Source organism: Mastigoproctus giganteus, chromosome 6, assembly GCF_048544385.1.
Source record: "Mastigoproctus giganteus isolate SK-2022 chromosome 6, ASM4854438v1, whole genome shotgun sequence".
NCBI lineage: Eukaryota > Metazoa > Arthropoda > Arachnida > Uropygi > Thelyphonidae > Mastigoproctus > Mastigoproctus giganteus.
The window spans coordinates 39,553,295-39,565,633 of NC_143580.1; the positions used below are offsets into that span (position 1 = coordinate 39,553,295).

A 12,339-nucleotide genomic window follows, 5' to 3' on the forward strand; every position below is an offset into this window, starting at 1 on the left:
AGAAGTAATAAAAGGTTTACTTATTTATAATCATCTTAGTAGTAAATATTCTGTTTAACAAAGGGGAGACCTAGGAGACATGCATTTTCCATGTGTACAATCACTTTAAATAAATAATTAGCAAGATATGCAGTGGTTATTTTTCTTAAGCAACTAAATGTTTTGATGAATAAAAAATTTTCCTGTGTGTTTCTAAATTACAGGGTGTTTATAAATATCATACTCTCAAAATTATATGCATAGTACTAAATGCCAAAACAAGCAAAAAAGTTCATATAGACATAATTCCGATTCTAAACATTTATGGGTTTATCGCTGTTTGAATTTTTAAAAATGGCCATGGAATTTTGAATTGCAAAAAATAATAAAGAAATAAATAAGAATAAGTAGACATGCTGACATGTATCTAGTATGAATTAGTATGAATTAACATTTTACTAAGTATGTGTCTGCTTATTCTTATTTATTTTTTATTTTTTTATTCTTTTTAACCATTCAAAACTCTATAGTCTTTTTTTTTTTAATTCATACAGACAATTAATTCTGTCACTATTCAGAATTAGAAACATCTTTATGTAACGTGAACTCTTTTATTTCTTTTGCTAGTGTAATTTAGAAACACCCTGTATAATTCTCCCATCTCTCTCTCTCTCTCTCTCTCTCTCTCTGTTCTCAAAAGCTCTCAAAAAAGAAGCAGCAGTAGGATCAACCTTATTTTACATCGTGATACAGCAGACAGCAATGTTACTTCACTAACATAAGTGATCATACATAAGTGATCTGATTCAGATCACATACATAAGTGATCTGAAAACATTACAACTTCAAATAGGACTGTGAATGTCAGAAAGTTCAGTGATATTAAATGAATTAGTTACATTTGAGGAGAATAATGATGTCATATCAGGAAAGTCAGACAGTTCTCTCAGAGCAAAACTATCTGGAGGATGGAATAAATGGGTAGTAGATACACTGCTGGTGGCAACTCTGTTTCAGAATTGGCATCTTAATTGAAGGATACAAGAACTAAAGCAACTGGATGTAGAAAATATAACATTTCTGTTGTTCTATAATCAGTAATTTGATCCTTGAGATTGCCACAGACATCTTCTCAGGTATGTCAAGCTGGGTTTGCTACCTGGGAGTCTAAAACACTGATGGAACTGATATTCGAGTGACACACAAGTCAAGTAGACCTAATTTTGGCAAAATCTGGTCAGTCTGCGACAGCCAAATCCTCTACTTGCACCTTCACAATGGTGAGAATGTTAGTAACCCTAGGTATAAACCCCATGTTCAAGTCCTGAAATACGACACCTAGTATACTGGAGGTGACCACCCAGGTGCGAATCAATATAAGCAGGGGTTGAGGTGTGGCACCCACACCATGCGGAGGAATGTTGCCCCCTCTGTGTTACCAGCAATACTAGATGGTATATGACTCTCATCAAATGGTGCAATACCACCACTTTGCTTATTGAAGGGTTGAAGTGGTAGAATCCATGTTTAGTCTCTTCCATCATGCGGTGTGATTGATGTCTTTTGAGGTTATGATGAACATCCTGGCAAGATCTAATCTTCCTTACATTTTGAGGGTACAGCACTAAAACGGTGTTTGCAGGTTGGCCACTAGATAGTTCATCAGACTGAACTTATTGGTAACTCTCTAGGTTTCCAGATCAGCTAGTGTATAATCTCACTGACTTTACTCTGCCAGATAGTGCCTGGAGAAAGTCCGAGTAGTGTATATGCAGGGGACATTGTCGGAGCCAATTTATGTCAAGGTGCTGGGCGTTTTTGCTATGTGTTTGCCATATCCAAGAATTTCATTACTTCATACAGCATGTCCCCACCTTTTCTTATTACTGAATACATTATGGATTATTATTATTAATTATATGGTGCAAGGAAGCCTGAGGCTTATGCTGCACCTGCCAAAAAAACTTCTGAGTTACCCTGTGAGAGAGAGAGAGAGAGAGAAAGTAAGTAGAAGGGAATCACCAAGAAAGGGAGGAATGGTGATCTGGCTCAGGACTCTGGATGTGCCAAGCCCATACTCACTAGATGTGAGACCCTGGGGGATTGTCAAACTAATAGAACAAACTTATTTGTAAAAAGATCTAAACCATCCAAACACTTCCTTGTTCATTTCACAAATATACATGGTCTCGGTTCCAATCTCAATGATGTCCATTTCCATTCAGTCTGCTAAATCCCATGTACTCTTTCTGACAAAATTCCAACTATCAGTTGATTCAACCACTGCCCATCTCAGTTATTCACATTATTCACTGTATGATTCCTTTTGCTTCAAAGGTGCTACTTCTGCACATATCCACTCTGATATTCCCTGCTAGAGACTTGGTAATTTGGAATCTCCTCTTTTCAGTCTTCTCTGGTTTAAAATCTCTCTACCACATTCTGTCAAATTCATCTGTTACCTCTATCATTCTCCCAACTCCACTAATCACTTGGAACTCCTTCACTTCCTCGCTTTGAGACTTGACTTTCTCCAGTCCAACTTTCCTAACAGTGAGGTAATTTCTTTTGGCGATTTTAATGTTCACAACTCCAGCTGGCTTCCATTTGCTAGCCACACGGACCTAGCTGGTTGAGATGCTGAGGCTTTTACAATTACTAATGACCTTACACAGGTCATTAGTAATTGTAATACCTACATTTACCTGCCAGAAATTAAGACAACCACGCAGACAACATGCTTGATCTTTTTCACACAAACAACCCTTTTAAGTACACCGTCGAAGTTAGAAGGGTTGTTTGTGTGAAAAAGATCTAGCATGTTGGCTGCATGGTTGTCTGCTCTTTGCTAATGGTGCTTTTCTCCCATGGCCATTCTCAACCTTGAGTTGTTTGGCCTTACAAGAATGCAAAAGTGAATGATCTGCAAGATTTCTTTTTTTCTTTTCCTTGGTTGGATTAATGTTTCAAATCTTATGATGTCAATATTTGCTCAGATTGTGTCAGTGAAATTATTATTGTAAGGATGAAATTCTTTATTCCACTGTCCACCTTAAAATCTCATTCTTTCCCTAAACCTTGGTTTTCCAATAAATGTGCTAAGGCTACTTAAGATAAGAATGATTCATATTGCAATTGGCTTGTATCCAAATCTCCAGCTTCATTTTCTGCCTTCACCAAAGCTTGCAACAGTTGTAAAGCAGTTATTAATCAATCAAAACTAGACTCTGAACAGGCTAAGAGTAGAAAACTTACTTCTTGTCCAAATAGTAGTTGACTATTCTGGTCTCTTGCCAAAGCTATTGGCCACAAATTTTGCCCACCTCTGTCAAAACCAGATAGTTCTGTTGCCACTTCAGCCAAAGATAAAGCTAACCTGCTAGCATCCTACTTTTCTTCTAATTCATGTATTGATAATCTTGGTAAACCACCTCCTAACATTCCCAGTATAGTCCATTCACCCTCTACCGTTGTTTTCCATCAAAAGAATGTCAGAAGGATTTTGAACAATCTTGTTGCTAAGAAAGCTGCAGGTCCTGGTGGTATTTCTTCAGTTCTCAAAAACCTGTGCTTCTGAGCTTACTCCTTTTTCACTTTCTTATTCCAAAGTTCTTTTCCCTTCTGCTTGGAAATCTACTCATATCCAGCCAGTTCCCAAAAAGGGTGATAAATCCCTCTATTCCAGTTATCGTCCCATTGCACATACTTGTACTCTTTCTAAAGTAATGGAGAAATCAATTAAATGCCAACTCTTAAAATTATCTAAAAACCTTCCATCTTATCAATGATTGCAAGTATGGATTCCATCAGTGTCAATCCACTGGTGATATTTTGGCTTATATCACCCATCTATTGACAAATTAAATGGAAAAGTTTGGTGAAATTCAAGCAGTTGCTCTTGAAATTTCAAAGACTTTTGATCGTGTCTGCATAAAGGCCTTCTAAATAAGCTTCCTTCTTGCCAACTGTTTTTTGTAACTGGGTATCCAATTTTCTCTCTGACCACTCACTGCGAGTAATGGTAGGTGGCTCTCTGTCTTCTAACTTCTTCACTAATGCTGGTGTTCCTCAAGGTTCAGTTCTTTCTCCCACTCTTTTCCTTTTGTGTATTAAGGACTTTTGTCCATTGACTGGAAATCCTATTCATAGTTTTTCCGATGATAGTACATTGCATTCCACCTTCCACTTTGAGAAACCTTGACCTGCACTAACAGCTTAAACTTCTCGATTATCCACTACCAATTTCTTAAATGCTGATCTCCCAGTAATTCACCAGTGGGGCAAAGATAACTTAGTTGATTTCAGTCCTTCAAAAACTCAGTTCTGTCTTATATCTTGCAAAAAGGATTCTTTTGCTCCTATGCTTATCTTTGATGATGACACTCTAATTTCTAGGCTAGATCATATATCTCTATTGGGGATTATCCTGACTTCTAGTCTTTCTTGGCATAAGTATATTAGAAATATTTCTTCTTCTGCATCTAAAAAACTGGCTTTTCTCTTTTGCACTCAGCATTACTTTTCTTCCAAACAGCTGTTCACTCTGTACAAATCACAGATCCACCCTACCATGGAATATTGTTCTCACCTCTGGGGTGGCGACCCTAAAACCTCTCCCAGGCTTTTATATTCCATTTAAAAGAGGCAGTTATGTTAATTAATGACTCATCTCTAACAAAGTCTCACACTGTCTTTAAATTCTGTATAGTGGGACCAACTGATGATGTTACCAACAGCAAATTCTAAGTGAGAAGCATCCAAGGAATTAATTGTGGAAGCTACTAAACATTTCATACCTAATTAAGAAATAGTGTTCAAGGTTTAGGCCTAAATGGTTGTCAAATGAACTAATAAGACTCGTGGCAGAGAAGAAAAATGCATGGGATGCATATAAATTATCGGGGAACACAGAAGCCTATGGCAGATATAAGCACAAAGGAGGTAGGCAGGCGAAGGCAGATAACATTAGTCCTCTTCGTGGACTAATGTTATTAGTGGAGTCCCACAGGGTTCGGTATTGGGTCCACTGTTGTTTTGTATATTTATCAATGATATTGATGAAGGTATATCTGGCTTAGTGTCGAAGTTTGCAGATGATACAAAGGTTGGCAGGGTTGTTAATGACGGTAATGGCAGTGTGCTACTGCAACAGGATCTAGAAAATTTGGGAAGATGGGCTGAGAAGTGGCAACTGAAGTTTAACATTGACAAATACAAAATACTGCATATGGGTAGAAGTAACCCCAGAGGAATGTACCAACCGTGTGGTACTACACTTAGGGTGGTAGAAAATGAAAAAAGACCTGCACAATTACTGGGAGTAATTGTGCAGTCAGATATGAAGTTTTCTGAACAATGCAGACAGGCTGCAAGAGCAGGTCATGGGGTTTTGTCAATGATATACAGGAATTTTACTAGCAGAGAAAAGGAGGTGATTGTCCATCTGTATAAGGCAATGGTCAGGCCATGCCTTGAGTACTGTATACAGGTCTGGAGGCCTCATTTTAAGAAGGATGTAGAGCTGTTGGAAAGAGTACAGAGAAGGGCAACAAAATTAGTGAACAGAACAAAGGGATCCTCCTCTTACCAAGAGGCTTAAGTTCTGCAAATTGCAGCGGCTGGAGACTAGGCACCTGCAAGGTGATCTGATTGAGGTGTATAAGGCCTTGAATGGGTTGAGCATGCTGAATTCTGATGGGATTCTTTAACTTGTTCAGATTACGAACCTAAGGGGCATAAATTCAAATTGAGGAAAGACAGCTGTAGAATAGATGTGCGGAAATTTGCATTTAGCCAGCGGGTGGTTAATTGTTGGAACAAACTTCCATCTGTCATTGTGGAAGTTGATAGGTTAAATAAATTTAAGCAAGAACTGGACAAACATTTAGAGAGAATGGTTGTGTGAATTTTTTTTTTTTTTTTTTGGCTGATACTACTTAAGCTCATACGCTTGCTTTCTTACATCACATGCCACTATTACTATAAGTCTCTCCACTCTCTGTCTCCTTAGATATTCTGTTTCTGCTGCATGCCTTTTCTATAGATACTTCCATGGGCACTGCTCTTCTGAATTCTCTTCTATAATTCCCACTCTCTCTTCCAAATCAGTGCAAACACTTGGTGCAACCAGTCAAAATTCTTTTACTGTCCATCTTCAAACTCACAGAACCAACTTTTCTTCTTCCTCATTTATTGATTCCCGTTTTCTGATGCAGCCTCCCTTCATCAAATTTCCTGAAAATTACAATCTGCAGAAGTTCATGTCTAGTGTCAACAAGTACCTTCTTTTACCTTCTGAACTTTCAACCCATGCACAGTACTTAGTACTATAGATTCTAATACCTCTCATGCTCGGAGTTCTCGCAAAAAAAAAAAAAAAAAAATTCCCTTATTATTGATAATGGATCAGCCAACCTGAGTTCTAGGACATTTCAGAGCTGATTTTGATCGCCTGTGAAAAAGTTTAATAAGGAATGAGATCATTAGTGTGTCCACTTTCTTTGCCCCAGAAGAAAATTTGCAGAGGATCCACCTGCAAACAGGCTTTACAAAAGTGTAATTTTTATAAAACCTATTGAGTTGAGTAGTCAATTCTGTTGTTTTGATGTAAGCTGTGTAAAAGTCATTCGGTAATGCCAATATACAATAAACGTAAATTATAATAAATTACTCGTAAATTGTTTGTATACTGAATGATATAATGAATTGTTAGTAATGTTTAAAATTATTTTATTTCATATTTTTCATTCTAATTCCACAACCTTTATTATGATGAGAAATGTACTTGTTTTAACCTAGAGAACTAACTCAAGAGGTTCCAAAACGGAGTATTTTCAAATGTCTTAAATATCCTAGCATGGTGACAGTGATTAATGTAAGAAAGGCTACAGATCTTGTAAAAAAAGGAAGATTTCAATGTAAGTGTTGAATATTTTATTAGAATTGCAATAAAACTGAAAGTAATTATATAATTGGAACTTGTTGATAAGTGAATTTTTAGTTGTAAACTGTCTGATATACTGATTAAAATTAGAAAATACATCAAATTATTAATTACTAACTTGTTCTATAAAAATTTATATTAAAATACAAAAATAAGCATTATGTTATGTAATTCATGCCAGTTCCTTATAATATGCTATGACTCTCACGAAGCACAAAGGGAAAATGAATGATAAGTTTATATTGTTATTAGTAGTAGTAATGTCATGTGATGCAAGAAAGAAAGCTTATAAATAAATCAACAGCAAAAAAAAAAAAAAACAATAAATCACCTGTTCACCACACAAAATAATTTGTCTAGACCTTCCTTGAAGTTGGACAGTAAATGGATGTTGGCTGGTGGCGGCATGTGTTCGGACTGTTTTGAAAGAGAGAGCAGGAATTATAGAAGCCAATTCAGAAGAACAGTGCCCATGAAAATATCTGTAAACGAGGCTTGCAGCAGAAACAGTACATCTATGAGAAAGCGGGTGGAGAGACTCTGTTGGAGATGAATCATTAATTAACGTGACTGCCCTCTTCTGAATGGAATCAAGACTGTTGGAAATGAATCATTAATTAACGTGACTGCCCTCTTCTGAATGGAATCAAGAAGCCTGAGAGAGGTTTTGGGGGCACCACCCCAGATGTGGGAACAATATTCCATGGCAGGGCGGATTTGCGATTTATACAGAGTGAGCAGCTGTTTGGAAGAAAAGTAACGCCGAGAGCGAAAGAGAAAACCAAGTTTTTTAGATGCAGAGGAAGCAATATTTGTAATGTGCTTGTGCCAAGAGAGATTAGAAATCAGGGTAATCCCCAAAAGAGATACAGTGGTACCTCGACATACGAGTTTAATTCGTTCCGTAACCTTGCTCGTATGTCAAATTGCTCGTATCTCAAAGCAATTTTCCCCATTGAAATTAATTGAAATGCCATTAATCCGTTCCAGCTCCGAAAAAACCACCTCAGTTGTTTTTGTTAAGTGTTTTTGAATAAGAAAAATGTACTGTATTTACAAGAAGAAACATTTATTTATAAATAACAAATTCATATTCTATAGAAACATAATAAAAGAAAAGGTGAAGTGCTTACGGAAGCGTATAATTTTCGTCATTGGTCTTCGCTTTTTTTGTCACGCTTTGCTCATTTTCACCTGCAGATCGTTTAAAAAAACTGTCCAAGGAGGTTTGTTTCTTCCTCCCTTTCAGGATATTGCGGAAATGTGTTAGGCAAGTTTCGTTGAACAACTCCAATGCACGACCAGTTGCAACTTTTTCGGGGTGATTTTTATCCACGAACTCTACAACTTTCTCCCACATTCCCAAGATCTCCTTTATATTTCTTGTAGAGATAACCTTCTCCATCTCTGGCTCCTCTTCAAAACTAATTTTTCGTTGAATCACCATATGCTGCTGCGCGAATGTAGATCGTGTAACTCCTCGGTTGTCAACTCCTGTGTCTGTTCCTCGACAAGTTCGTTCACATCTCTCTCATCCACCTCCAGACCCATGGATTTTCCCAGAGAAACAATCTCCTCTACCACTGACACTTCGGGTTCCAATCCTTCAAAAGCCCTTTCAGCTACAGCCTCAGGCCACAGCTTCTTCCATGCAGATATTAAGGTCCTCATTGTAACACCCAGCCAGGCCTGATCAATAATTCTTAGGCATATCACGATGTTAAAGTGGTCCTTCCAGAACTCTCGAAGGGTAAGGTTTGTGTTCTCCGTCACTTCAAAGCAGCGCCGAAAAATGTGCTTGGTGTACAACTTCTTAAAATTAGAAATCACCTGCTGATCCATGGGCTGCAGGATAGGAGTGGTGTTGGGTGGTAGGTAGAGAACCTTTATAAACTTGAACTCTTCGAGTAAATCATCTTTGAGATTTGTTGGGTGAGCAGGGGCATTGTCGAGGACGAGAAGGACTTGCATGGGTAGGTTGTTTTCCTGTAGATATTTTTTAACAGAAGGGCCAAACACCAGGTATATCCACTCCACAAAGAATTTCCTGGTGACCCACGCCTTCGGATTTGCCCTCCACATAACTTGTAGTTTTTCTTTTAAAATCTTATGTGACTTAAAGGCTCTGGGATTTTCCGAATGGTATACTAGCAGAGGCTTGATTTTGCAGTCGCCACTCGCATTGGCGCAAAGTGCTAGAGTTAATCTATCCTTCATGGGTTTGTGACCTGGCATCGTCTTCTCCTCTGCCGTTATGTAAGTCCTATTCGGCATCCTTTTCCAGAAAAGCCCTGTCTCGTCACAGTTGAAGATTTGCTGAGGGATGTATCCTTTGTCTTCTATCAGTTCGGAAAACGTTTTGATGTAAACCTCAGCTGCCTTCACATCCGAACTTGCTGCCTCACCATGCCTGACGACGGAGTGAATGCCGGTCCTTTTCCTAAAGTTGTCAAACCAGCCCCGACTGGCTTTAAACGAGTCTTCCGATTCCTCGTTTGTGGAAGTGTGTGGGATCTGCTTCAGCAAATCACCGTAAATCGCTCGTGCCTTCTCACATATGATACTTTGTGTTAAGAATCCTTGAAGCTGCTTCTCTGTCACCCACGCCATCAGTAGTTTCTCCATTTTCTCATGGAGAGAGGTCCGGAGCTTAGAAATTATTGTAACGCCCTTGGCTGGCGTTATACCCTTTATCAACTTCTTCTGTTTAAGCACAGTACATATCATTGATGTGCTACGCCCGTACATCCTCGCCAAGTCAATTACTCGCACACCTTGCTCATGTTTTTCTATGATTTCACGCTTTAATTCAATAGACATCATCTTCTTCTTCGGACCCATGGTTATAAAAATAAATTTGATAATGTTTTTTAAATGTACAAAAAGCAAAAAACGCGAATCCAACTTATCAAAAATGCTACGAAAACGAGGGAAACAAGCACACAGACTGAGGTCTAGTCTGAGGTGGGAAAAACTGTTAGACGCTGCACACGACCCCAACATGCGCCCCGCATGTTGGGGTCGTATTTCAAAACACTCGTATATTAGGGCACTCGTATATCGAGGTACCACTGTATATCATTTTGCCTAGAAATCGGAGTGTCACTAAAGATAAGCATAGCAGAAGAATCCTTTTTGTGAGATATAAGACAAGACTGAGTTTTAGAAGGGTTGAAATCAACTAAGTTGTCTTTGCCCCACTGGAGAATTACCTGAAGATCGGCATTTAAGGAATTGGTAGCAGATTTTCGAGAACTTGAAGCTGATTGAGCAGGACAAGGTTTCTCAAAATGGAAAGTGGAATGAAATGTGCTATCATCGGCAAAACTATGGATAGGATTTCCAGTCAATGGAAGAAGGTCATTAATATACAAGAGGAAAAGAGTGGGGGAAAGAACTGAACCTTGCGGGACACCGGCATTAGTGGAGAAGTTAGAAGACAGAGAGCCATCTGCCATCACCCTCAGTGAGCGATCAGAGAGAAAACTGGATAACCAATTACTAAAAACAGTTGGCAAACCATAAGATGGAAGCTTGTTTAGAAGACCTTTATGCCAAACACAATCAAAAGCCTTTGAGATGTCAAGAGCAACTACTTGTGTTTCACTGAACCTTTCCATTGAATTAGTCCATAAATGGGTAACATGAGCCAGAATATCACCAGTGGATCGACACTGACGGAATCCATACTGGTGATTGTTGATCAGACGGAAGGTTTCTAGGTAGTTTAAGAGTTGGCGGTTAATTGATTTCTCCATTACTTTAGAAAGAGTAGAAGTAATTGCAATGGGACGATAATTGGATGGGAGGGATTTGTCACCCTTTTTAGGAACTGGCTGGATATGAGCAAATTTCCAAGCAGAAGGAAAAACACCTTTGGAATAAGAAAGTGAAAAAAGGCGGCAAAGAATAGGAGTAAGTTCAGGAGCACAGGTTTTGAGAACAAGTGGAGAAATACCATCAGGACCTGGAGCTTTCTTAGGATCAAGATTCGTCAAAATCCTTCTAACATCCTTTTGATGGATGACCACAGGAGGCATTGAATGGAGCGTGTTGGTGGGAATGTTTTACCAAGATCATTAATACATGAGTTGGAAGAAAAATGGGATGCTAGCAGGTCAGCTTTATCCATGGCTGAAGTGAAAACAAAACCATCTAGTTTGGATAGAGGTGGGAGCAGAGATGGACAAAAGTTGCAGCCAATAGCTTTGGCAAGAGACCAGAATGCTCGGCTACCATTAGGGCAAGAAGCAAGTTTCCTACTCTTAGCTTGTTCAAACTCTTTTGGACTGATTAATAACTGCTTTAATATTGTTGCGAGCTTTAGTGTAGGCAGAAAATGAAACTGAAGAATTAGAAACAAGCCAGTTACGATATGCAACACTCTTCTCTTGAACAGCCTTAGCACATTTATTGGAAAACCAAGGTTTAAATAAAGGATGAGATTTTAAAGTGGGGTGTGGGATAAAGGATTCCATTCCTGCAAGAATAATTTCATTGACATGATCTGAGCAAACCTTGACATCAGAAGTTTTGAAACAGTAATCCGACCAAGGAAAAGAAGAAAAGGAATCTCACAGGTCATCCCATTCTTGTAAGGCCAAACAACACAAGGTTGGGAATAGCCATGAGATAAAGGCTCCATTGGAGAAGAGATAATCACCAAGTTGTGATCTGAAATGCCTAAAGGACCCCGGGGGCTCACATCTGGTGAGTATGGGCTTGGCAAACCCAGGGTCCTGAGCTGGATATCATCATTCTTCTCTTTCTTGGTGATTCCTTTCTACTTCTCTCTGTCTCTCTCTCTCTCTCTCTCTCAGGGGGTAACTTGGGAATTTTTTTTTTTTTTTTTTTTTTTTTTTTTGGCTGGAGCAGCATAAGCCTCAGGCTTCCTTGTACCATATGGCCATTAATAATAATAATAATAATAATAATAAGGACGTCTCACTTCGACTGTTTACTTAGAAGGGTTGTTTGTGAGAAAAAGATCAAGCGTATTGGCTGTATGATTAGGATTTTCTGGTATTCTTGTAGGTAAATGAACAATCTGTACTAGGTCATTAGTAATTGCAAAAGCCTCAGCATCTCGACTTGCTGGGTCGGTGTGACTAGAAAACGGAAGCCAGCTGGAGTTGTGAACATTAAAATCACCAAGGAAAATTACCTCACTGTTAGGAAAGTTGGACTGGAGAAAGTCAAGTTGCAAAGAGAGGAAGTCAAAGAGCTCCAAGTGATTAGTGGGGTTGGGAGAACGGTAGAGACAACAGATGAATTTGACACAATGAGGTAGAGAGATTTTAAGCCAGAGAAGATCAAAGAGAGGATATTCCAAATTGCCAAGTCTCTTTTTAGTAATTGGTTATCCAGTTTTCTCTCTGATCGCTCACTGAGGGTGATGGTAGATGGAATATCAGAAT

At 38.7% G+C, this 12,339-nt stretch overlaps 1 protein-coding gene across 3 annotated transcripts in view; it reads left to right on the forward strand.

Annotated features, from left to right (window-relative positions):
* LOC150084180 (calpain-5-like) overlaps window positions 1-12,339 on the forward strand; it is a 110,816-nt gene that overhangs the window by 72,475 nt on the left and 26,002 nt on the right. For all 3 annotated transcript variants that reach the window (XM_090375921.1, XM_090375922.1, XM_090375923.1), the window contains exon 11: window positions 6,778-6,896. In XM_090375921.1, coding sequence (XP_090232047.1) covers window positions 6,778-6,896 — 119 coding nt within the window. The remainder of the gene's footprint in view (window positions 1-6,777; window positions 6,897-12,339) is intronic.